This window comes from Camarhynchus parvulus, chromosome 1A, assembly GCF_901933205.1.
Source record: "Camarhynchus parvulus chromosome 1A, STF_HiC, whole genome shotgun sequence".
NCBI lineage: Eukaryota > Metazoa > Chordata > Aves > Passeriformes > Thraupidae > Camarhynchus > Camarhynchus parvulus.
The window spans coordinates 38,598,149-38,623,576 of NC_044586.1; the positions used below are offsets into that span (position 1 = coordinate 38,598,149).

The 25,428-nt window shown below is 35.9% G+C and overlaps 1 protein-coding gene across 1 annotated transcript in view; it reads right to left on the minus strand.

The window, feature by feature from the left end:
- USP15 (ubiquitin specific peptidase 15) overlaps nt 1–25,428 on the minus strand; it is a 59,178-nt gene that overhangs the window by 18,763 nt on the left and 14,987 nt on the right. Inside the window, exons 4-7 of the mRNA XM_030959363.1 lie at nt 23,419–23,545; nt 18,895–19,040; nt 16,329–16,390; nt 6,195–6,278 (exon numbers count right to left, since the gene is read on the minus strand). Of these exons, the coding sequence (XP_030815223.1) occupies nt 6,195–6,278; nt 16,329–16,390; nt 18,895–19,040; nt 23,419–23,545 (419 nt within the window). The remainder of the gene's footprint in view (nt 1–6,194; nt 6,279–16,328; nt 16,391–18,894; nt 19,041–23,418; nt 23,546–25,428) is intronic.

The window sequence follows — 25,428 nt, forward strand, 5'->3', positions numbered from 1 at the left end:
GTAAAGATTTAAAACACTTAACTTTAATGTAATAACATCAATGTCAATTTAAATGTCATCAACAACCAAAATCACACGTACTGCAGTAACTGCAATTATTACATCCCTACCCATTTTTTATAGGAGCAGCTTCACAGCTTACTCTATTCTTCATTGTTCTATCATATTTAAAACACTCAGACTTTAGACACCACCAGCAGCAATCAATCATTTATGTTCCTTTTGCATCCTGCTACTGCAAGAGTGAGGTCGGTGGCAATGGGAATGCAGAGTTACAGGTGAAAGCTGAGATTTCCAAGGCCACTGTGGCATAGCTGCCTCACTGCATCAGACAGTCTATTTATAGCTTCCCTGCTAGGACAGCACAATCCAGCATGCAAATGCAGAAAAGCCTTGAGAGGTAAAGGAATGCGCAAAATGCCGTGCAACAACTTCAATATAAATCTATGCTGCATTTGTTTGCAGATAGAAGGAACTGTAGAAGACTGAAATAGGTAAAATGATGATATTTAAAACAGTTTGTTTCCAGATGAAATACAAAAATATCAAATATAAACTAACACTCAGACCAGCAAAGTGAGAATATCTGAGAACACTGGAAAGAAAGAAATCTTGTAAGGGAATGTTTTGCAATATGTTAGAAAAAACCAAGCAACCACAACCACTTTAACCATTTCAGGTGCTGATCATAATGAAATCTGTGTGACAGCAGCTTTGGCTAAAGTTCTGGAGTATTTCTGCAGCTATTAAAGCATCATTCATATTAGAACATGAACAAAAATTTGAAAGTCAGATGGTAAGAATGAAGGAAAAATATGTAGTGCAAAGAATAAATCCTGATAAACTGAGATTTGTAATTGCAAAAGTCTGAGGATGCAAGTGCCCAAAGGTTACACTCCAGCCATTACTCCTGAACACTATCATGCCCTTTTACTGAATTCCAACCGTCTCTTCAGTGCACAATTACTCACTTTTCATAAATAACTATTGTTTTTTAATTAAGTTACCAAAAATTTAAAACAGACAGGGATGGAAATTTCTCCCTCTTTCAATGGTCAGAAATTTGTGTAGTTTATAGCTCCACTGTCCATAAAGCTGCTGTTATCACACTTTTACATCTGCTCATTTCTTTTTAATAGCTGACTTTCCTATTAGTTCTTCCTTTTTCTATAGATATGCATTTTCTCTGCTCTCTAGCTTGCCCCCAAACTAGCTAAGAGGTATTGTTTTCACTGGTCATTCTTGATGGAAAAAACCCTATAAAGTTAGTGTTCACCCACGTATGAGAGATCCCCAGGAAAAATTACCTTCCATCTCCCAGTTGCAGCCCAGTTACTGCAGTGAACTCCAATTCCCTTAGGCTGATAAGCCTTAGCTCCCCCAGGAATCAAAACCACAAGCTTGCCACTGGTGCTAATGCAACCCCCACAACATAACTAACCCAGCAGTGCACAGCAGTAACAGCAATGCACACGCACAGGGTACACAACAAGCTTCTACACTTTCAGCCTTGCTTCCTTCCTACTGCTGTCCTGACCTGACTCAGAGATAAAACTTTTCACATGCTTAATAAAAAAGAAGTCTCTCTGAAATTTAGAGGTAGGGGTAATGAACAAATTGAATGTAATTCTACTAGGGATTTTCGTTTTTATTTCCTTCTCTGCAGCTTTCCCTCCTTCACAAATTGACAGCTTTGTAGGGACACTAGAAAGCTAAGGAAATGCAACTGGTATTTTGTGGCTGTAGCTTACTCATGTGGAAGATTTTCTCAAATTAGCTGAGTACCATGATGACAATTTAGTTCAAGATAATTGCAGTGCAGATAGATGCAGTGTGTATTTCCTCTAAGTAAACTCTCTCAGTTTACTTCTCAAAAGGGAAAGACATTTCTGAGCTCTTTTATCTTCTGTACTGGCCCACAGAAATATATTTGAGAGGTTTAGAGATTAAGGTTTACCACTCATCCTGTGAGTCAGGTCTATTAATATATTTTTATTTCATAGTTCTATGATATTTTATCAAAACATATCCTACAAAACACTGCCTACTGTTTGCAGGATACTAGAAGATGTCTCTTTACAGCTCCATCAATTTGCAAACTGTTTTGTTGTGGAAAAATTATTTTTATATAAATTACATTGTTGCTTTGTTTTTTATGCTTTTAAACTGGATTTAAAAAAATTATTATTAACAGTCAATAATAAGTAGCTAACAATGGAAAGCAAATAAAGATGCAAGGTAAGTCTACATTTATTTAATTCAAACAGAAATATCCTAGAAAAAGTAACTTGTGATAACTGTGTGTCCCCAAGCCTCCAGCTGCTTTTCCTGCAAAACTTTCCTAACTAATGAAGGAACCATGCAGGGAAAAGCAGAGGGCTAGTATTAGGATAAGCCAGTCAAGTAGAGCAGTAACAGAAAGAAAACACTAACAGTTCTTAGAAAAAATAGCTTCACAAAAGTAAGGCAAGATCTGAAAACATGAAACCATCTTCAGACCCTTGAACAGAGCTCTTGAAATGGCAAAAATGGAAAAGGAGGTTTCCAAATGAGATTTTACTACCTGTAGATCTACAAATTTTGAATTGCATGTGCTAGATCTGAAATGACTTGTTTGTACCTTCTGTATGTGCCTTTAGACATTAAAGCAGCTTTCAAATGGTGATGATGAACCCAGAGCACTCACTGTACAGTTAGAGCTCTGCGAAGCATGGATGTTGAACAGAGAAGACTGGAAAAGCATCACTAGATTTGGAAAAGACATAATTTGACAGAGGACTGCCATGTACCAACAGGTACATACATAAAGGAATTTGAGTTGCAATAATGAGTACAGAAAATCAGAAGTTGAGAAGACTTACTGAGCTGTGTAATATCTCAACCATTTTAATGCAGTGCCAATGTATTTTTGTGACCAGCCCCTTTAAGAAACCTATTACCAGGTTTCATCAGATTTTAGAGATACCTGAAGCAGCAGCAGAGGCCCATCTCATTACATAAAGATTACTATCTTTATTTTTTGCTCATGATCATTGTCTGGAAAGCAAAATATAACATTATATTTAAATTCCCTTTGTCATAATATTTGGTTATGTGTCAGGTACAACATGAAGAAACTGTTTTTAGAGGTAATGTAATGTAATTAACACTTACACTTCTTAGAATAAGCATATTGAAATATACATAGCATATAAACAAAGCTGCCCTTGACAGGCTGACACCACTAAATGATGCAAACAAGTCATTTTAGGAGCCTAAAGCAATGGTTACGAATTAAGGAAACAGAACAACTTCCCACTTAATTCCCCAAGCAAAATCCCTGTTCAGGTGTTTTTAATCTCCATTCCACTTAATTTAAAAAACACTGTATATGGTATGTATTGCTTTATTAACAACAATAAACAGAAATTCCAGTAAGACCTAAAAGATGCATGTCTCTCCCTGCTCTTCTGAATCCATTAACACATATTATGCTAATCCTCCTGTGTTATTTTCAGTAATATCACCAGCAAAGGCAAAAGAACATCAATGATCAATTATTTGGAATCCTCCATTCCATCAAAGGCAAACTCACATTTACATAAATGAAGGCTTCAGACTGGATAAAATTTGCACAAGCTATTTCTGATATCTAACTACCTTAACACAAAATTAAGTATCTACCAATCTGAGGCTTACTCTTACAAAGAACACCTCCTGGATTAGAAAAACATGACAGAAATGTGTACCATACAAAAAAACCATGAAACTTGCAGGTTTTTAACATAACTCGTACTCTATAGGTGAGCTCTAGCAATTGCAAAAGCAGACTTGCAATGACTACTATTTATGACCATTAATACACACAACCTGTTGTTTGATTTTTTCTGCCTTATAAATCATATTTGTCAGGTAAAACTATCTTCAAACCAAATGCTGGTCTCTCCTTTAGAGTCACAGCATCTCATGCCCATATGGGGATGCCAAGAGGTCCTAGAAAGCTACAAATGTATAATTTCTCTAATGTACTAGGGACAATGTGCAATATAATATAAGGTAGAAGCATAAGCATGGAAATAAATTGAAGACAAAGCTGACATTAAGTAGTTAACTAAGAAAGTAACAAAGATAGTATTAATTAATGAAAAAGAAGTACTTTCTTAGACAAGGAAATATTTGCAAGAAGAGTAGAACATTCTGAACTCACAATTATATAATAGAATTAAATACAGAAATGTATCTTTCAATTTACTATTTGAAGCCAAAAATTCTTAATGCAAAAGTATGTACTTTAAAGTACAAAGTATATAATGGATATGACTTCATAACTGAACACAGACTCCGAGATAAGTGCTGCTAAAGATTCATCTGTATTACATCTTGCATTAAATTATTAATTTGTGATTTATAAAATATTTTTAAGTCATCATAATTGGATTACTGCATTGTAAGAAAAATCATATACTTCTGCACTGAATATCTGTCTCACATAACACCCAGATGTACTGTGTTTTGATATAGAAGAGAAAAATGACTGGTATTTCATAATACTACAGAGTACGTGTACCTATTAACTGATTTACAAATGCTTAAGTTATAGCTAAATCACTTAAAAAGACCAATTCTTTACCAAATCTGCAACTTATATGACTTCATTTTAAAAACATATTTCTGTTGAAAATTATAACTTGTAAAATAACAACAAACAAACACACCTCCAAATCCCAAAATTTTTTCTCAAGTTCTAAAAGCTCACATTTTGGCTCCAAAATAAACCAAGAAATAAAATTAAAATCAGGTAAATCATGTGAACAAACTATCTTTAAAAGTTGCAATAGCTGGCAACAAGTTTCATAAGTGCCTCCTAATAATAACTATATCACCAGCAAGAAGCTAACATTAAAAAAAAAAGAAAATAAGAAAGCCTTGATGGTTTGATTTAAAATCACAGCTCCCTAAAAAAAGTCACTGTTATGTGTCGCGCTTGGCAATAGCACTGCCTTTTGCTTAAACACTGTGAGAAGAAGAAATTAGTTCTCAGCTGGAGGCTCAGCTCTGATCAAGTAACTTTTTGCACAATCATATATACAAAACTCTTCCTATTTACTACACATCCACACACAGAGTACAATAGACTGCAGTTAATTACACAGATTTCAACTTTCAACAGTGAGAGTTGGGGCTACTCACAATTGGTAGAAGCACAAGTGACACTTCACCCCTTAGGAAAAATCACTTCTGATAAGTGCAGTATTTAACTGGAAGATATTGTATATTTAATGTTTATGTCACCTTTTTAATATTTAACATCTTCAAATGTGATCACAAAATGCATGTTTAGAAAAATACTACAAATTTGAATGAATTGTAAGAGTAAGGTTCTTCAACTTCCCCCAGCTTGCATTAAAGATGAGTGCGCTCTGGTTTCAAGCATTTCAAAGATGCTCCATTATCTGTTAAAGTGAAATAATTCCATGTTTTTCTATATTCACCAACTTTTTTTACAGTTGCGTACAGTAACAACAACAACAAAATTACACAAAAAGTTGGCCAATGCAATAGGAAAGCTCTTCTTTTAGAGATTTATCACACTATTTATTTTAAAAACCTTCTAATTTGGAATATAAAGGGGAAATCATGTAAAAGTGACAAGTCTCTTAATAAGCCTTTGTTCACTGCAAAAGTCAAGCACACAGTCTGATCTCTCTCAAGACTTCTAGCACTAAGAAACAGAAGTTAAGCTGCTGGCTACATTACAGCTAACACAATTCAGCTGTCACGATTTGAAATCAAAGTGTAATGGTACATAGGCTGCTCTAATACCTTCGGAACAATAAACAAGGGAAAATCTGATCATAAGAATAAGTACTTTATACCTTTCTCGTTGTCCATTTAAATTCAGGCAGGATAATAATAGCAACAATGTATTTTCAGAATTATAAACTCTAAATGAAATCTGTACCTTTCCTTACAACAGCCAAAATTCTTTCTAGCGTCTTCCCAGCTCAAGAGTAAGAGTTACAAACATTTCTAATGTTGTTTCATTTCTTGGTGTCAGCATTACCTACGCTATGAAATAGTAACCGATAGCAATTCACAAGCCAAATAGTGCAAAGTAATTCAAAATCCTTAAGCGAGGAGTTATAATACATTGAACTTTGTTTATATTACACTGGGGTAGTTAATTAAATAATGTTTTAAGGTATATTGCTTACTTTCTGTTGTTCATGTTGTTATAATTATTTGATAGAGATGGAGAGATCTTTGGTAAAGTTGAAAAATTGGATGCACCTGGGGACCTTTAAAAATATGAAAATGATAAATTAGACAAAAATGCTGAGATATTAAAAACTGTGAAAGAAAGATAACAAATGAATGAAGCAGATAAACAAGCATGGAAAAGAAATACTTTTTTAAAAGTGGGCAAAGCACTAAAAATACCCAGGACATGCAGCCCTCAGAATCTGCCTTATCTGCCTTTTAACACTTGAAATGTTTCATAGTATTTAAAACTTCCATAATTCGTTGAAGAAACAGAGATATTAAAAACCAAAAGAAAGCACTGGCCACTGTGCAAAAAAAAAAAAAGTTTTCAGCTTTAAGGACAACTGTAGATATTCTGATGTTCTAGAACTTAAAATGTGAAGTTTCTAATGTGGGAATTTTATTAATTTTTCATTTCAAACTAAATAGATGTTGAGATGAGATACAAAAATGATCAAGATAAATACTTCACATTAATTTAACAGCAGCATGGAACCATTTAGTTAAAACTGTCTCAGTAATATTGTTAGAAAACTTCAGGATATTATGCACAACACTGGATTTTTAAAAACCTTTTTTTTTTGCCAAAAAAAGAAGCATTATCACTTATCCCCATGATTTAGGACTACTTTAAAATACAAGAATACTGATTATTTTCATCACAAAGACTTCTGAATATAACAAATACAATATTTACAACTATCCTGCAGTGTATTTTTTCTTGAGCAAATCTTACAGGTGCACAAGGAAAAGACTACTCAAAGGAGTTCATGTAACTTCCTGGTTTTGTGGGCCCTATGTAACTCCAACTGAATTGGGAGTTCCAGCTGTCATTGAAAAGCTTTGAAGTATACATCGCTATATTAAGAACTGCATGCTCAGGACTTTTTAAGCACCTTTCAAGAACTAAACTCCATAAGGAAATGAACATTTTTACACTGGGAATTTTCCCAAGTATATCTTCACAACTGTTTTCAACTTTCTTTTAATAAACCTTTTCCAAAAGAAAAGTTGCCAGGGAAGGGGAACCTCAATCCACACCACTCACACCAACTGATGCCAGAGCTAGCAAGAGTTGCTGCCCAGAGCCTGGAAAGGGTTTGGAGGTCAGGAGTAATGAACCTGAAGTACAGCACAAAAGAACTCAAGCCACTGCAGCCAGCACCTCAGCTTTGTTGAGTGTCCCACTTAAATGCCTCCATGCAAATGCACAAGGGGCAAAACACAAGAGGAGCTGGAGATGTGCATATGCCTGTGAGGGATGCGATCCTATTGCCATCACTGGCAAATAAATGGTGGGATGGTGCGTTGGAATGAAAAGATATAGACTCTTTAGGAAGGACAGGCAGAGGAACCTCTTGGGAGCTCCTCTTAGGGATCCATGATCCCTTATATGTAAGGAATAAAGGGTGGGCAAGGACAGACAACATTACAGTGAGGGTCTGCTATGGGCCATCCAACCTGGAAGACCGAGGAGGTGATTGGTGACAGCCAACATGCTGTCAACTAAGGGCAAATATTGTCAGACAAGTTTGCTGGCCTTCTAAAACCAAATAGACAGATGGATGAGGGAAGACTGACATCATCAGTCTGGACTTTTGCCAAGCATTAGACACTGTCTCTAAGCTGGGGAGACATAGATTTGACAGATGGATCACTTGATGGATAAAGAACTAGCTGGATGGTTGCACTCAAGGAGCTGTGGTCAATGACTCGGTGTCCAAGTGGAAACCAGTGGTGCTCCTCACAAATCAGTACTGGGACCAGTGCTGCTTAGCAGTGACATGGACAGAGGGACTGGTGCAAGGGACTGGACTCACCAAGTCTGCTGTTGACACCAAGCTGTGTTGTGTGGTTGGCATGCTGGAGGGAATGGATGCCATCCAGAGGGACCTGGCTTGAGAGAGGTGCTGATGCAAATTTCATGAGTTTGACAACAACTCTGCAAGGTCCTGCACTTGGGTCAGGGCAATCCCAACCATAAGCACAGGCCGCACAAAGAATGAATCAAGAGCAGCCCTGAAGAGAAAAGAACTGGGTGTGCTGGAGAAGCCCAACATAACCCAGCAATGTGAGCTCACAGCACAGAAAGCCAACTATATCCTGGGCTACATCAAAAGCAGTGGGACCAGCAGGGTGAGGGAGGTGATTCTCCCCCTCTGCTTTGCTCTTGTGACACCCTATGGAGTGCGGTGTTCATCTCTGGGACCACGACATAAAGACATTAACTTGCTGCAGTGAGTCCACGGCAGGGCCACACAGAGGTCTGGAGTGCTTCTCCAATGAGGAAAGATTGAGACAGCTGGGGCTGTTCAGCCTGGGTTGGCTGACAAGAGAAGGCTCTGGGGAAGCTTTAGAGAAGCCTTTTAGTTCCTAAAGTGGGCTATGAAAGCTGGAGAGGGACTTTTTACAAGGGCATGTGGTCATTGGACTAAGGAGGAGTGACTTTAAACTGAAAGAGAGTAGGTTTGGATTAGACATGAGGAAGAAATTCTTCTCAGTGAGGGTGGTAAGGCACTGGAACAGGCAGAGAAACTGGATGGCCCATCCCTGTAAGTATTTGAGGTCAGGTTGGATGGGGCTCTGCACAACTTGGTCCATTTGAAGGTGCCCTTGCCCATGGTAGGGAGAAGAAATTAGATCAACTTTTAAGGTCCCTTCCAACCTAAACCATTCTATGTATCACCACATGAAGAACATGTTAGTTAATTTTTCAAGTATTCTGATCAACGTTCACAAAGCTTTCCTGCAATTTCCTTTATCAATCTAAATCCTTCTCTTGGAATATTGTCTTCAAAGAAGTAAAATACAGACTGTCCACAAAAGATACCAAACTGAAGTCAGTTTAATCCCATTTACATCCAGAACAGTATTTAATTATGACATTCATACATGTATTTATTTTAGAAGAAGCTATTTGATTTGAATAATTTTGAACTGAAATTGAACTTCTCAAAACCAATTTGAAACTTTTATATAATTTAAACCAAATTCAAATGCAATATAGTTTTACATTTTACAACTCAATGTATAATTGCTGTATATAAAAACTGAAAGAAACCAGAGGAAACCAGTTAAGGTCTACTAAATCAGTAAATGGCTTGCTTCTCAAATGCAGGAGAAGAGTAAACTAAATTCTCAACATTCTTAACAGCAGCAGAAACTAACAGATAATTTTGAAAAGTAACTTTTTAATGATGTAACAAAAAACATTTATTATAATTTAGCATTTTAACAGCAAAAGATAGGAGACAGGTTAACACAACCCACTTAACTGTAGTATGCCAAACACATTAGATACTCACTTTCCCACATACTTCATTAACACTATGGTTAAACTGCACTAGAACTCCCCTAGGGACCAACAGCAAGGAGATAAATATGGACAACAGCAAAACCAACTGCCGCTAGACGTCTTTTTATCTCTGGGGGCACCCAGACTGACTGGATCAGGATAAAGGAAGGCAGATAAGACTTTTTTGGATAAGCCATTCACAGGCCCTAGTCCTTACAGGGGACCTGCTGGTGGGACAACATAGCAGGGCACAAAAAATGCAGGAAAGTTCTGGGATGCAATGAGGGCAACTATCTGATGCAGGCGACTGAGAAGGTAATAAGGAGAGCTTCTCAACTGTATCTGATACTTAAAACCAAGGAGGAAGAACTAGCTGGGAATGTGAAGGCCGGGGCCTTGGCCAAAATGACCTTAAGATGGTGAAATTCGAGATCTTGAGGGAGAGGATGGCAGAAAACAGGAACACAGCCCTGGATTACTGCAGAGCAGACTTTAGACTTTATAGGGATCAGCTTGGACAAGTGTCATGGGATATAGCCCTGGAGAGAAGAGGGGCCCCCAAGAGAGCTGGATGATATTCACAGAATCATTTACACTGGAGAAGACCCCTAAGATCATTAAGTTCCCTACGCTCAATAATGGTCCATACAGAGAAGTAAAAAATTAAGCAAAGGCAGCAGGAAGGTTGAGTGGATGAACAAGGAGCTTCTGACCCAAGGTGGATGTGAAGACAAAGTGTCTCAGTGAAAGCAGTAGTAGATATCTTGCTTAACCAGCCTGATAGTAATCTCTTCATAGGAGGCTATCTTGGCAGATAAGGGGGAAGTAATGGGTGTGGTTTATCTCAACTTCCTCAAGTCTTTGGACAGTGTCTCCTGCAACACCCTCATAGACAAGTAGATCAAACATGGGTTATGTTAGTGTACAGTGAGATGGACTGAAAACCATTCAATCCTACCCCTGGAGGGGCAGGTGACAAATGGAAAGCAGCTTGGCAGGGAACCACCTGGGGTCCTGCAGGACAAAAAGCTGCACATGAGCCAGCAGTGCGTCCTTGGGCCAACCACCTTGGCCCAGGGTGCTACACTGGGAAAAGCACTATCAGCAGCTCAAGGGAGGTGATCCTTCTCCTCCACTCAGAACTAGCTACAGACACCTGGAGTGCTGGGTTCACTTCTGGGCTCCCTAGTACCACAAAGACAGGGATATTCTGGAGCAAGACTCACGAGATACCACAAAGGTGCAGCATTTGACCTATGTGAAGAAACTGAGAGAGCTGAGACCATGCAGCCTGAAGAAGAGAAGGCTCCAGAACGATCTTACCACTTGTGTAAATACCCAATGGGAGGGAACGAAGAAGATGAAGCAAGAACCTTCTCAGTGGTGCCCACCAAAAGGACAAAGTCTATGAGTATAAAACAAAATAAATAAAATTCCATCTGAACAGGGAATATGCCCGGATATGGTCTTAAGCCATCTGCTACAGCTTCCCATGCTTTGAGTAAGGGAGCTAGGTGATACTTTCTCAAGAGGTCCTTCCATTACCAAGGGCTCTATTCCTTAAAGCTCTGATTGGGCTAGCATATAATTTTACAGCAAGCTTTAGTTAAACTATTCTCTTCTTACAAACCCTAACTAATTCAGCTAATCACACTTTGGGGAATTTGCAGTAAAAAAGGTCGATATTTTAACATTCATCAATCAAAAAAAAAATAATGTTAAGGACATGCATTTATTAAGAGTTTTTCAATCCTCCATTACGTTGTATTAATGAACATGTTTGTAAAACTAACTTGAAAATGTCTGTTGAACATCACCAATGTTTGGTGTTTACCCTCAGGAGCTCAGACACATGGTTATCTCAATTACTAGTTATCAGCAAATGGCAGTCCAGCTCTTGGCTGACAAACAAGCTGACAGTTCTTGCTCATACAATTAAAGACATCACAGTAAGTCCCCAGTTAGCTCTATACACCACAATTCTTTCTTACAGAAAAGTCCGTAGAAATGCACATCTGTCTGCATAACAACTGCTCAAGGAAAAAACCAAGCACACTTTTTCCTTTAAAGATTCATGGATATATTTCCCTAAAAAACTTAGATAAATGAGCATTACATTATTTTAAAAAGGACTTCTAAACATCTTTTATCCTTCTGTTCCATCCTCTTAACAGACATTATGGGGTCCAACTCAGTAAAAGAAAAGAATTGAGAAAGGGCCTTTAATGCTTTTCCAAGATAAAAAGGCCTATAGTTTGAACCAGAAAAAAAAATCTGAAAAAAACGGTAAGAAAATGTTCATTATAACAAGGAGAAAAAGAGTTAAGCTATGAATGCGTGCAGACTCGCCTTTCTGTAGGTCAAAAAATGCCCCAACTACCAACAATATATTCCCTTTCACGCATGAGAATTGTTTAAAGTTAACAGCAGGCCATCAGTAAATAATACTAAGTAGTCAGCTATTAGATTAGGATTACTTATTCCACAGTGATATCTAAATGAAACAAGTATCAGAATGAAATCCATTACTTTTAAAACACACGCAGAGATACAGAAAGACAGGTAATTAAAAATTCTTAGTTTTTTACTACATGGAAAGCACTTTTAAAGAATAGGATGGATCGGTAGATTTAAAACTTGTTTTTAAGTTTTCTAGAAAAACCCAGCTACAACACTTTTTTAAAATTAGAAGGAAATAACCTACTAGTTTATAGCTTTTTTGTATGCTTCCCTAACTTGCTTTTATATTTGCATATATGCAGGTATATAAACAATTTCTTAAGAGAAAACTAAGAGAAACCCTGTCCTGACTATTCAGTAGGTAACCCATAGAATGTCAAAACTCGAGTTCCTCACTTCTCCTCATCTTAAGTTTTACAATCACAGATTGGCTGAAAGGTTTTAAGTTATGTACAGTTTTTCCTGAACATAAGTAACTTGATTTTGTAGTACAGTTCTTCAAGTAACTTGAACTACAATTTTAGATTTTTTAAATTTATATTTATTTTTTAGTTTAAAACAGCATCTTGACAATAATAAACCATTCAAGCAGGATTAGCTGTTTTTTTCTGCACGCGGAATAATTTCTCATATAAGGTCACAGATTAAAAAAAGGAAGTCTACACAGAGATCTCAAATTTTCATTAAATACTGGGATCAGCAGCAACTACGCTACAAAAACAACTGGGATCTGTACGTTTGTATAAATTTGTCATGTGTATGACACTGAGAGACAGCTACTCACAGACATGTTAGTGTAACAAAATTTTCTCCAAAAATAATCATTACTGCTAAGTAATACCTCTTTTGGGAGCAGGTGATGTTTAAGACATTCCAGAATAAACAGAAAGTTTCATAGAAGTCAACCTCCCAGAGCAAAAAACATCCCAGCTGCTGATATAAACAACCTCTCAGAAAGCAAAAAATCCAGCTATTCCTAAACCTGACTATAACCCTGTGAATATTTGAAGAATGTACACCACATTCAGATACTTTCAGACTAAAAAACCCAAGACTGACAAACATTTTAGGCAGCATTAAAATATGACACGATAACAAATATCATTAAATCATGCAGGGTTTTTACAGTGGATATTGCAATTACCTCCAAAATTAAGTAAATTCAGAAGTTAGAAGAACAGTACACATAAAATAAATGCAAACACTGGCAAGCTTGAACACAGTGCAGAACTTAAGTTGTATAGCATGGTCTCTGCTCCTACATGAAAAGGATCTCAAAATCACTCTTTTCTAATTTCAGAAGAAGTGACAATTATGATGATAATCAATCTTTTTTTCTTGTATGAATTCATTATACTCCCAAGAAAAACAGAATTATCATTTTCAAAAGTGTTCCTTCCTGTACTGAACTGAAGTCCCAACCTGGCCACTTTCAAAGTATGTTCTTTTCTTGCAGAAGAAAAGATGCTCACACATTTAACATACTTCTCATGAAAAACTGACAGCAATCATCATCTGTAGTAGGAGGAATACAGAAAAATTGCCAAAAGAAGCAATATAAAAATTGCTGTTACGCTTCTGAGAGAAAGAGGCAGGGAAAATGTGCAGAACATCTTTCCATCTTACTGTTTCTCATTTTCAATCGTCACAATAAAGATTCTGCTGTCATTCTGACAGACCTCAAAAGGCTGGAAAAATGAGCAAACAGGAAACCTCCTGAAGTCCAGTCAAGGGAAATGCAAAGGCCTGCACCTAGGGAGGCACAATGCCAGGAACCAATACACCGGGAAGAAGTGGGTGTGTGGGCAGGTGACAATGGAAAGCAGCTTGGCAGGGAACCACCTGGGTTCCTGCTGGACAAAAAGCTGCACATGATCCAGCAGTGCATCCTTGGGCCAACCACCTTGGCCCAGTGTGCTACACTGGGAAAAGCACTATCAGCAGCTCAAGGGAGGTGATCCTTCTCCTCCACTCAGAACTGGCTATAGACACCTGGAGTGCTGGGCTCCCCAACACCAGAGAGACAGAGATATCCTGGACCAAGTCCAGTGCGACACCACAAAGGTGATTAAGGATTGCAGCATCTGACCTCTATGGAAAGGCTGAAAGTTGGCACCATTCAGCCTGGAAAAGAGAAGGTTCCAAAGCAATTTTACCAACATGTATAAATAACCAGTGTGAGGGAATGAAGAAGATGGAGGAAGATCCTTCTCAGTCATGTTCATGTTGGAAGGAGAAGAGACAATCGGTATAAAACTGAAGCACAGGCAATTCTTTGTAAATACAAGGACTTTCAAAATAGGAGTTACCAAACAGTGGAACAGGATTTCCAGGAAGGCAGTAGAGCCTCCATCCTTGGACATGCTCAGAACCTATGTGGATAAAGTCCCATGCAACCTGCTCTAGGTGACCTGTCTTTGAGCAAGTGGGTTGGACCAGAGAATCTGCAGAAATGCCTTCCAACATCAACTATTCTGTGACTCTGTAGAAAAGCTTAGCTCATGTTCTGAAATGATCCTGACTTTTTAACCTCTATCATCCTTCATGCTTTCCAGTATCCTATATTTTGACATTTCTAAATATGGCCTTTTATACCGTGATGTAAGATATAATATATATATATTTGTTCACAATTTGTACTCTTCAAAATTAAGCACTACAAAGAGGTAATTTCTCACTGAGCCAGTGTGTGACCAATGACAGGGCTGCAGGAAGGTATGTGGATATATGCTACTTGTGTTGACAAACTAATACTTCTAATGGACCTCACCCAGAAAACTCCAAAGTGAGTTTAATATATCTATCCCTTTAAACATTCATTAGGTTGTTCATGAAGTTTTAAACGGATGTAAAAACATGTCCTATTACCTGTTCTGGCCTGTTGATAGCTGCTATTTGAATTCACTAAATTTTGCAAACTTTCCATTATTACAGTGTATTTGAATATCAAATTCCTAACTTTCTGATAGCTGCCAGATCTCAAAACCATACCAACCTCACAGTAGTACTATTCATCCTCATTTACTGGTTTACTTACAGCCTTCTCTGACACCAGCATTCTAAACTAGCATTTCACTTGTCCCCAGATCAAACATTTTTCAGGAGATATTCTTTAATTTATATACTGCTCCTGAATGCTTTTTATAAAATGAAAAAGAAGTTTGGTAGAAGAAAAGCAGATACCATCACCAGAATACCTTCCAACCAAAACTTCCAAAATAATCCATGACATTGAGTTATGTAAGTTCTTTTAACCTTTCAAAGATTCATCTAAAATTTGACTAAGAATTTAAATTTCTACTAGATGCTTTTTGAGGTCAAAGATTAAACTTCAAGTTCTTAGCATCCCATTCTTTCTATTGCTACACATTCTTTAAAGTCTGGTGCTACAACATCTTGATAAGCAAGATTATACTGTTCATACTAATCTTAAATTGAACTCAGACTTCACTAAACAGCTTAATAGAAAATAGTGTTCCAAATATAACTGCTGGAGATAAAACAGCAAAGATAAAGAAACACTGTCCTTCAAATGATAAGCAATGATACTAAAAAAATGCTTTAGAACAGTGACTTTAACTACATGGATACATAATCTCAAAAGGAATAAAGAGAACTTAAAAGAACTTAAACTTTTTATGACAGATATGATCAAGAACCAGCCAACAAAGCCAAGAAACAGTTAACTATTTGTAAGCCTGACATCATATTAATTAAATGGTTCCAACTGTTCTTCAAAACCAAGAGAAAATTATTTCTTTCTATTCACTTGCCATTATCAAGGTGCTGTTCATAACAGCAGTAGGAAAAATAGAAAATAAAACCAACATCATTCTGCATTAACTGATGACAGCCCAACAAAGAATAAAAGCCACATGATGGTAATGTAGGCTGCAATTCAAATAAACTTGGTGGGTAAATATGCTCTGGGCACAAAAGGAACAAGGTGTCCATGAAAATATTTACATGTAAGAAAAATACTGATAAAATCTGTGTTGACCTAACAGATACACTGTGCTTTGAAACAGAAATCTAAATAAAATATGTTGAGTTTTACAGTTTTCTACTATGGAATTTTTTTTCCATTTTTCAGCACGACAATGTATATCACTGGTTGAAATCAACAAAGTTAAGCAGTATATATGCACGAATTCACCATTATTATGCTATGTTCTACAATGCATGACACTTACAGCAAATATATTCAGGTGTACTTTCAATTAAATATCTGAAGGCTGATTTTCAAAATAAAATGCCACTTTTAAAAACTTTCTTTTCATAAAGCAAAATAATATGCAAACTAATCATGTGACTGGAATTCATAACTTACTTAGGAGTTGAAGGACCTCTTGGCCATGTTCCATCCTCATTCTTCTGTTCTATCACCAGGACCTACCACAAAAAGTGTAGTTAGAAAACAGAAACAAAAATATCAGTAGGTTGCTTTCTGTTCCATCTTTTTAACCGATTTGCTGACATGTGATCGAGAAAAGACTGATATTTAAGTTACTATTCACTGAGATACAAGAATATGCCATTACACTTCGTATTCCATCCATTACACTGGTCCTTCCTCTACTTTTTTCACCCATCATAATTTGGGCAAGTCACTTAACAGTTCTATTCCTCTACAATCCATGGATGGCAAGCCACTTATCTCTCAAAGGGGTCAGAAGATGACCTGCAATGTTTAAGCAGCACCTGTGAATCTACAGAAATCACATGTCTATATAACAGCCCTGTTAAGGAAGGGATAATTCCTGAAGGAATTTTGCCTCACACAGATGGATAAGAAAAAACCCAAAAAAAACTATTTTCTGCCTCAATAGCCTTAAAACCATACCTGTATGGTTACTCCTGTATATTTTACCAAAGCATTTATCTAATATTATGTTTTCAACAGGATAGTTGGCCACTGAAATTAATTTCATTCTATTTGTTATTGGTACAGAAAGCAGGACAGAACACTCAGTCCCAAACACAGGCACCAGGTGTCATTTGAAACTCCTTTGGGTATTTGAGATAGCCCCTATGCTGGCAGATATGACACAGGACCTACAAACAGCTCATGTCTTTTTCTGGATTGACAGCTGAGATAGCTGGATCCTTTGAAATGGCAACTAGACTCCAATGCTTAAACTGAATCCAGCTCCCCACCTCCAATGCAACTAATTCTGCACAACTGTACACTGATGTTTCAGGACACTAATTAACTGCCATGCTGTGCCTGTATGCATCTACACTGTGACATAAATTCAGGTAAGTACTAATGCTCAAAACCTTGTGTATAAGCCACTTGAAGGTGTAATCACATTTTCAGTCTGAACACACTTGAGCATGAGACTGAAAACAAGCCTTCTATCATGACCAGCTTTCTATCAGGAACAGACTAGTCTGCTATCCTTGGTCATTGATGCTGAAAGACTGATTTTGCCATACTTCCTTGACTTACTCAAAGCTTACTACATAGAAAGTAGATTTAGATTGAAGAGTTCAATGGAATCCCTAAAGGTGTGCTTCAGAAATCAACTGATAAATTCAAAGCATTACTTTACTCAATTGTGTACCCTAGCATAACTATTAGGTTAGACAGACTGTAATAGTCAGACTAACTATTATTAGATTAGGAAACTCAGCAAGAAAAATAACCATATGTGTGTCAGCAAGTGGAACTGACCAAACACATATGGCCTACCACGACATTTATCATTTTCAGAAACCATGATTAAACTCTGTTTTAAACAGTATTCATTTTGCTCAAGGTACAGATGTCACCTAGAGATCTTGTCATGGCTCTATTAGACCATGATTGCTTCATAGTTAATGTTTCACTGGGACAGAGATAATTTGCAAGTTACATCTTTGATGTGAATCTTTTATGAGAGATGTGATCCCTTCCAGTAGGACTTCTGCATTGTTAAAATTACCTGTGTGAGGGTTTAAGTGCATGCAGCATGAAGCTACAGGACACAATAGCTCAAGTAGCAATTTTGGTGCACTGATTACCTACCTTCCATACCATTAAAAAACCTGAAAGCCTAAATACTGGGAGTAGGTAATAGTCAAGTATTTCAAAGCAAAAGGAAATACTTTAATATAATCTCGCCTAAAGTTACTGCCATCAAATTGCATCCATCCGCATTTGTAGCGTGACTGCAAGAACTACAGCTGTTGAAAAAACATTCAACTCTATTTGAAGACTAAAGAATCAGTGTAATAATCTGAAAAGTTATTCTATCAATGCAATTGCACAATCTGTTTACATCTCTATTTTGTAGTTTAACATTCAATGCTTGTTCTTCATATTCATCTGGAAAGGTAAAAAAGTTATCTTGCGAAGAATTCCTCTGTAAAGAATGATTTTGAAGTGATGACATTGTCTCATGTTAAAGCAGGTTTACAAACCACTGTCTCTGTTGTTCTTAGCAAAGTATTTTCATTTTTTTGTTATTTTCTTTGTGAAATCTAGACAGTGGAATCTGAGTAGAAGACATTACTCTTTTAGAATACCTAAAAAGCTCTTCAAATTTTGGGTTTCATTATAGGAATATATCCAAGATTCTAGGAATAATTATTTACTTCAGATTTTACCAAATTCATGTCAGCAATTTCACGAAATTTGGTAAAAATAAAATTTAAAATTTAGATGTATATTAAAATTTTAACTTCATCAGAAGAGTTAAATCCTCTCTTTCATCTCTCTTTGCAGTCTTTAATCCTGAAAATACACACAAAGACTACTCTAATTTCAACAAATTTGTTCACTAAATCCGCTACCCCTAACAATCTATTGGAAAGGCATTTTAGTTTAAAAAAAAGCAAAAATCGTTGACAGCTACATTTTTATGAGCAAGAAGATAAATGTATTTCAGAAAAAAACCAGTATTTCACTGTACCTGTCCCTGGTATAAACCAGCATCCTGTATGGTACTGTCTGGTTTATTCAAAGGTTCAAAAGTATTACTCATGTACTTGTTCCACAATCTGGTCTCTTTTTCACCTGGAATATTGAAGATTTTTCTTATCTCCTTTTCAATTGTGTCTGTTTTGTGAAGGAAAGAACACAAATTTAACATTTCAATACACAAACAGTATATGGTCAAATAAAGCATCAGAATTCATCTCCTCATATTCAAAATATGAATTAAATTGTATAAATTGCCATGCAACTACATCATTTTGTAGGACAAGCAGTAAGTTGCTAGCTAGCTTGCCTTTAAAATGGAAAGAGTCAGAGGACTGAACCCCTTAGCAAGGCAGACCAAATAAAGAGAAGCTGATGACAGGAGCCATCTACTAATTTCTGAGTATGATAATAGAAGAGTGTGAGGAGGTAGCAAATTATCAGAAGTGAGACTGATAGCAAAATCAAGCGCAGGAAGTCATTCTGTTCCCTAAATCAACCCTTTTTGGGTTTTACGCTTCTACCCATATCTGAGTGCAATTAGCATGAAGAACAGCATATAATATGTATGTGTGAAGTTTAATTTGCGTGTCCACAGAAAAAAAAGATGACTCCTCTGTAAAACTGAAGCACATAAATTTATTCTAAAAGGAAGGTGAAATATTTTATGTTCCTGAAAGATTCAAAGAAGAAAGGTCTACCAGCTCCTACTCTACCTAATAGAAATATAACCAGTGTTATATAATTTTAAGGTAGCATAGCTCATCTACAATGGAAATTTAAGTGAAGTTTTTAATTAACACTATTCTTCTTACACCAAATTAGAGTTTACTAAAGAGTTGGGTTTTTAAACTACTATGTACAGTGCTGTATCATAGCAATTCCACTTAGCTGCTTTTTTTAATTGGTAGATTCACAAAGGCCCATGGAAGCTATGTCTCATAACAGCTAACACAGAACACAAAACAGAAGCCAAAAAACATACACTTTATCCCTGATGATCACTGAAAGCACAGTTATAAAAATCGGCCCTGTAAGCTCTTTGAAAGACATTCCTCCAAAGTCTAAGGAGAAAACACTAGTGTGTCAGCTTCTCTTGCTCCCTTTTACTCAAGATTTTTTCTCCTCCACTAGGTTAAACAGGAAAAGCCAAACTGAGACCCAAAACTTAAAAGTCCCTTGCAAATGTCCACACATGGCCTGGAATGGCTTGTGAAATGTATGAGAGTGGGCCGATATAATATTTGTAGATATTGTAGGCAACTGAATACAGTTTGTTTCTATACTACTTATCACACATTTCAGTCTGAAAGAAAGTGTTAGACTGGATCATCTGTTTTTGTAACAGATGATATATAGGCAAGGTAGGTGATATCAACAAAGCAACAGACTTATTTGATTTGTTGGGTTTAAAAAAAAAATCATCTACTGTCTGAATCAATTCTCAACCAATGAATTCAAATAACTGTATCTGAATATAAGTATAAAACTAGTCAGCAACAATCTTGTAAAAAAGTAGAAAATCTAGATTTTTCAGTGGCTTTCACTAAAAGAAGAATTTACAAAATATAATTATTCATTCTATTAATACCATGGCAATTAATTATCTAAGCATTGCAGGTTGTTTTCTTCACAAGCACTAAGCTAACATTTATTAAGTTCCAGCTTTGCTAACAGAACTATTATAAGAGAGGAAGAATGAATCCCATTGGATGACTACACATTATGTCCAAGACTCTGGGAAGATGTTCCACTTGACTACTATGCCAATTTTGAGACTGTGAAAATAAGATTCTTTTATGTACTTCCATGAACATATAACCAATGCTCACTTTATAATTCTTCCTCCCATCCCCACCAACTATTACTGGAGCGCTGGCTTATGAAGTAAAGTCGAAGTGCCTGTTCCAGTATAAATGAAAACTTATCAGATATTGTCTGAATCACACTGTGTATGGGGTTCTCCCCTAGTAGAATCATAGACTCATTAAGGTGGAAATGACATTCAAGATGAGAGTCCAACCTTTCACCAAACACCAGCATATCAACTACATCACAGCACTAAGTGTCACATGCAGTCAGTTCTAAAATACTTCCAGGGATGGTGACTCCAACACTTCCCTGGGGAGTTTTAGTTATATACATCCAATGTATGACATGATCAGTACTAGCATGATGTCTAAAAGGGACAGGAAGAACTACCATTTAAAGATGCCTCTCACTCCATCAGCTGTATACCCACAATTTGAAAAAGTTCAATTTGAGAGTTAAAAGTTACAGCTCCCATACAGATAATAGCCTATACTGTTAAATATTATACAGCTTATCCATAAAAACAACTGCATGCTTGAAATACTACTTTGAAAGACTACGTGGAACAGTCTTGATGAGATGCTGAAAAAGTTCAAGAAATCCTAATACAAATACATCCTGGCTCCTAAAGCTAGTGCAATCTCAAATGCTGGCTACAGGAAACTCTCAGATGTTAGGCTAATGTTGTCAATCTGAACTGACTTTGTACTAATTTACTGACACAGCTTAGCTTCTATTTGAGTGGAAAAGCAAAGATATTCCAGGAATAACAAGTATCTGAAGACTGATAAATGAGTATTATTCTTAGGATATTTATCTGATTTTTTTAATTAAGAAAGGTCTTGTACTTATTTTTTGAGTGCAGTAAATAATATAATTAATGATGGTGGATAGAAAAATTAAAATTTCTTGAAAAGACCATATTACCCTGGGTCTACTTAGTTCCTTGGGGCTGTTACTGACTGTTTTGTACTATAAGCCTTCTGCAACTATAATAGAAATGCATCCCTTACTGGAATACACAAGGAAGAGTAAAAAAATAATCAAGATTCTCAAAGATCCCTCTTGCATATTATTTATTGATATAATAAGCACTTCTGCTGTGCATTTGATGAATTCCAGAACTACCTTAAATATACTCAAGGTAATAAACGGGGAAAAAAATCACAATCTTAGTAATGGATAAGAGGAATCAGTAACTATTTCACTCTTAAAGTGGGTTGTATTTTTCTAGCTCTTCTTCTAAGGTACAAACTCTTCTGGATGCCTTGCTAGGATGGCTCTGCTTGGTACTCTACACAACAAGCTTCAGCTTCAGGAAGGGCATGTTTCTAAAAGCTTCCAGGAGCATATCATGCACATTTCAGGAAAGCAAACAAGGCCAGTGTCTGGAAAGGGATTGCCAGTGAATTATGACTGCTTCCAATTACCTTTTACAACATTTTATTCATCATTTTAATTCTCTCTTTGCTAAGAAAAAATGAAGTTATTTCAAGTAACTCTCATTCCAAAATGCCCTGCTTCTGATTAGAGAAAGAAAATTCATCCATTACCTATAATTTCAGCGATACAATTAAATTCAGTATACCTGCAAAATACCTTGCATTTGGTCCTACAAGAAGGACAATGTTAAACTGCCTTTTTCAAATTTCTGGTTTCCTCAGAAGATAATGAAGTATAACTTGCCAAGTCAAAACAGATCTAAAAAAACTAAATTAACAACAAGCCTTGTTTTGAGCAGAATTTTCAAAATTTTGAAGTTTTTATTCTAACACAAGAGGTGATTTGTTTTCTAACTTAGAATACTGCAATTTAACAAAGTAAAAGAACTACTTCTAAAGCAAGCAATCTGCAAAGAATTAAAGGCTGGTAAGTATAAGTCATGTGAAGAGAAGCAAAAGCTAAAAAACATACACTGCTGTCAACAAACGTAAGCAAAGTGATGGCTGGACATACAGTGCCAAGGGCATAAAGTACAATTCTGTATGAAGTACAAAACTGCACAAATACAGACAACTGAAAGACTGTTATCTCAGATACACATGCACAAATACACCAAAAAATGAGAAGCAATATCTTTGAAAATGTTCTGATTGTTATTTTCAAAGTCAAATATCTTATCAAAATACTGTTTCAAACAATGACAGAATGCTCAATGAGCAGTCAAAATAAATACAAATAAAGGCAACTTAAAGGTTTAATAGACAATTCAATTACTGTAAAAGATTGTGCCTGGCCTGCCACTTCACAACATGAAGAATACTGCTTTTGTAGGTCATCTTTAGGCATTAATTTATTAATCACATTCTTTCTTGTGTTTTGTAATCTATCCTTCTCTTCATATATATGATTAGAATGTGTTGGTTAATGAAACACAAAAAATACACTTCTTACATATCAAAAGACAAGAAAAAGTACTATGAAACCCAATAAACAACATCACACTATTCACTTTCTTAAAAGCTCAAATCTCTAAAGTTAATACAGATGCTTAGATGATAAAACATGCAATTTTATTGTTACAGTTGTATTAAATCCCCTCAATATTCCAGTTTGTTAACTTTTAACTTTGACCCAAACAAAACTACTCCCATTGTTCTTAATGGTCAAAATAGCCATCTATCATTTTATCTAGACATTTATTCAGAGCTTGCTACCATATACAAGTACCAATCACATATTTTTAGAAAATAATTGGGCATACCTATTGTATCAGCTTTACTAAATCTTCGTGTGACAACGTTGTTCATATTTCCATTTTCACACAGTTTTAATTCTGTTAGATATACTTCTACTTTGCAGTGCTTTACAAACATACCCTGTTCAACGACCTGAAAAACAGAATGGGATCACAGATCAATCTGAATATGTTTTCATATACACACACAAGATATTTTTGAGAACTCTTCAAGAAACTGAAGTTCATGTAATATAAATGCAAAAAATGAGAACTAAAATTCTCCTATAGCTTTATAGAAATACAGTAAACTAGAAAGTACATTTTTCCATGATGATGATTGTCTTACCTGTGTATAACACGAAGACTTTCAAAATGTAGAAAGTAGAAATCACAAATATGCAACCTTAATCCAAAGGTATGCGACCAAAAGGTAAAAACACCCAAAAGGTACTTTTATTTGCAAATACATTAATTGTATATCACCTCCTCAGAACATCAATAACTAGTTTTCACAGTTAAAGAGTACTTATCAAAAAATACAATACACACTAATAAAATCTGGATATCACATTTTCAAACAAAACCTACAAATCTTCCACTCTCATCACATTCTGATAATGAATACATTCATTTGAAATTTTACCTACTCATTACAGCTGTTTATTCTATGTTCATTTTTTCAACACAGATTATGAAATAGTTAAATATACAGGATTTGTTTTTTAATAAAAGTAAAATGTAGAAAAAAATATTCAGGGTCACCTCTTAAATGTTTTTCCTTTTGATCTTCCAAAGTGTAACTGCATAGTCATGTAGGCTGCTCCAAAAATAACCATCAGCCTGATATGTGATACATCTGACAAATACGGATAAAATAAAGGCACCAGCTAATTGCTAGGAGAGATCTGCTATCTGCTGTACAAATACAACTTACATGTATGTGCCATAGGAAAAAAATGAAGAAATTAGTGAATTATTTAATTTCTTGCCTCAGCCTTAATGGCTGTCAATCATGGCATTTAAACAAAAATGCATCTTAATTTGAGCAGCTTAATAGTTTTCAGCTACTAGAGTCATGACAAAATAGTGGCAGTAAACAAAACTATGCAGTGTGGCTAACACGTTTCTTAGAATAAAAATCGACACTCTAGTGGTAGGTACAACCAAAAAGTCTTAACAGTATTTGATATAGATCGAATATAAAATTTTATCAACTTCAAATTTGGATCCACATTTCAAAAATAGCTGATGTAACAAAGGGGACGAAATAAAGTATAATACGACATTTATGAAAAAAAAAGGCACTTCATAATGGCAGACAGGAAAAATAATGATGAATGATAAAAGCATCAGAAACAAAAATGCTGAACTGGAATATGCTTCTCAGAAGATAACTCCTGTTCATACTGGCAGAAAATAACAAAGCTAAGCCAGTTTACCTGGCCACCCGTTATACTCCATGTATTTTTCCAGTTAGCTACTTCGAAGTGGAATGGAAGTTACATTTCACTGCTCTCTCCTTCCATTTTCCTCCCAAACTAAAAAAATTACAGACTTTTTACTTTACTATGTTGATGGAAGAGTATACAGTTCACTGAAACCCATCCTCAGAAGAAACAATACCAAGCTGATAACAGATGTATCTTTAAAGGAGAGTTATTTTAATGGATTTCAGCTCTAACAAAACTAGACGAAATGACAGACATTTCAGGGATGTCTCTTTACAACAAAACAAAAAACCAAACAACTATTTTATCATATTAGAGAAAATATTATAAAACCCTTTAACAAGCTTCTGTTACTGACCAAATTAATTTTGAACACCCAGAATTTCTTCTACAGCTGTATCTACCATTTATTTCAAGAGTGGACTTGAAGTAAGCAGCCAGCATGCATGCAGTTAGACCATACTTATGTCATAAGAAGGAAACAAAATTTGTATTACACCAGAAATCATAAAACTAAATTTTAAGCCTAATATTTTTTTAGTGATTTAAAAAGAATTAAAATAAAGATCCCCATAACTGAAAAAAA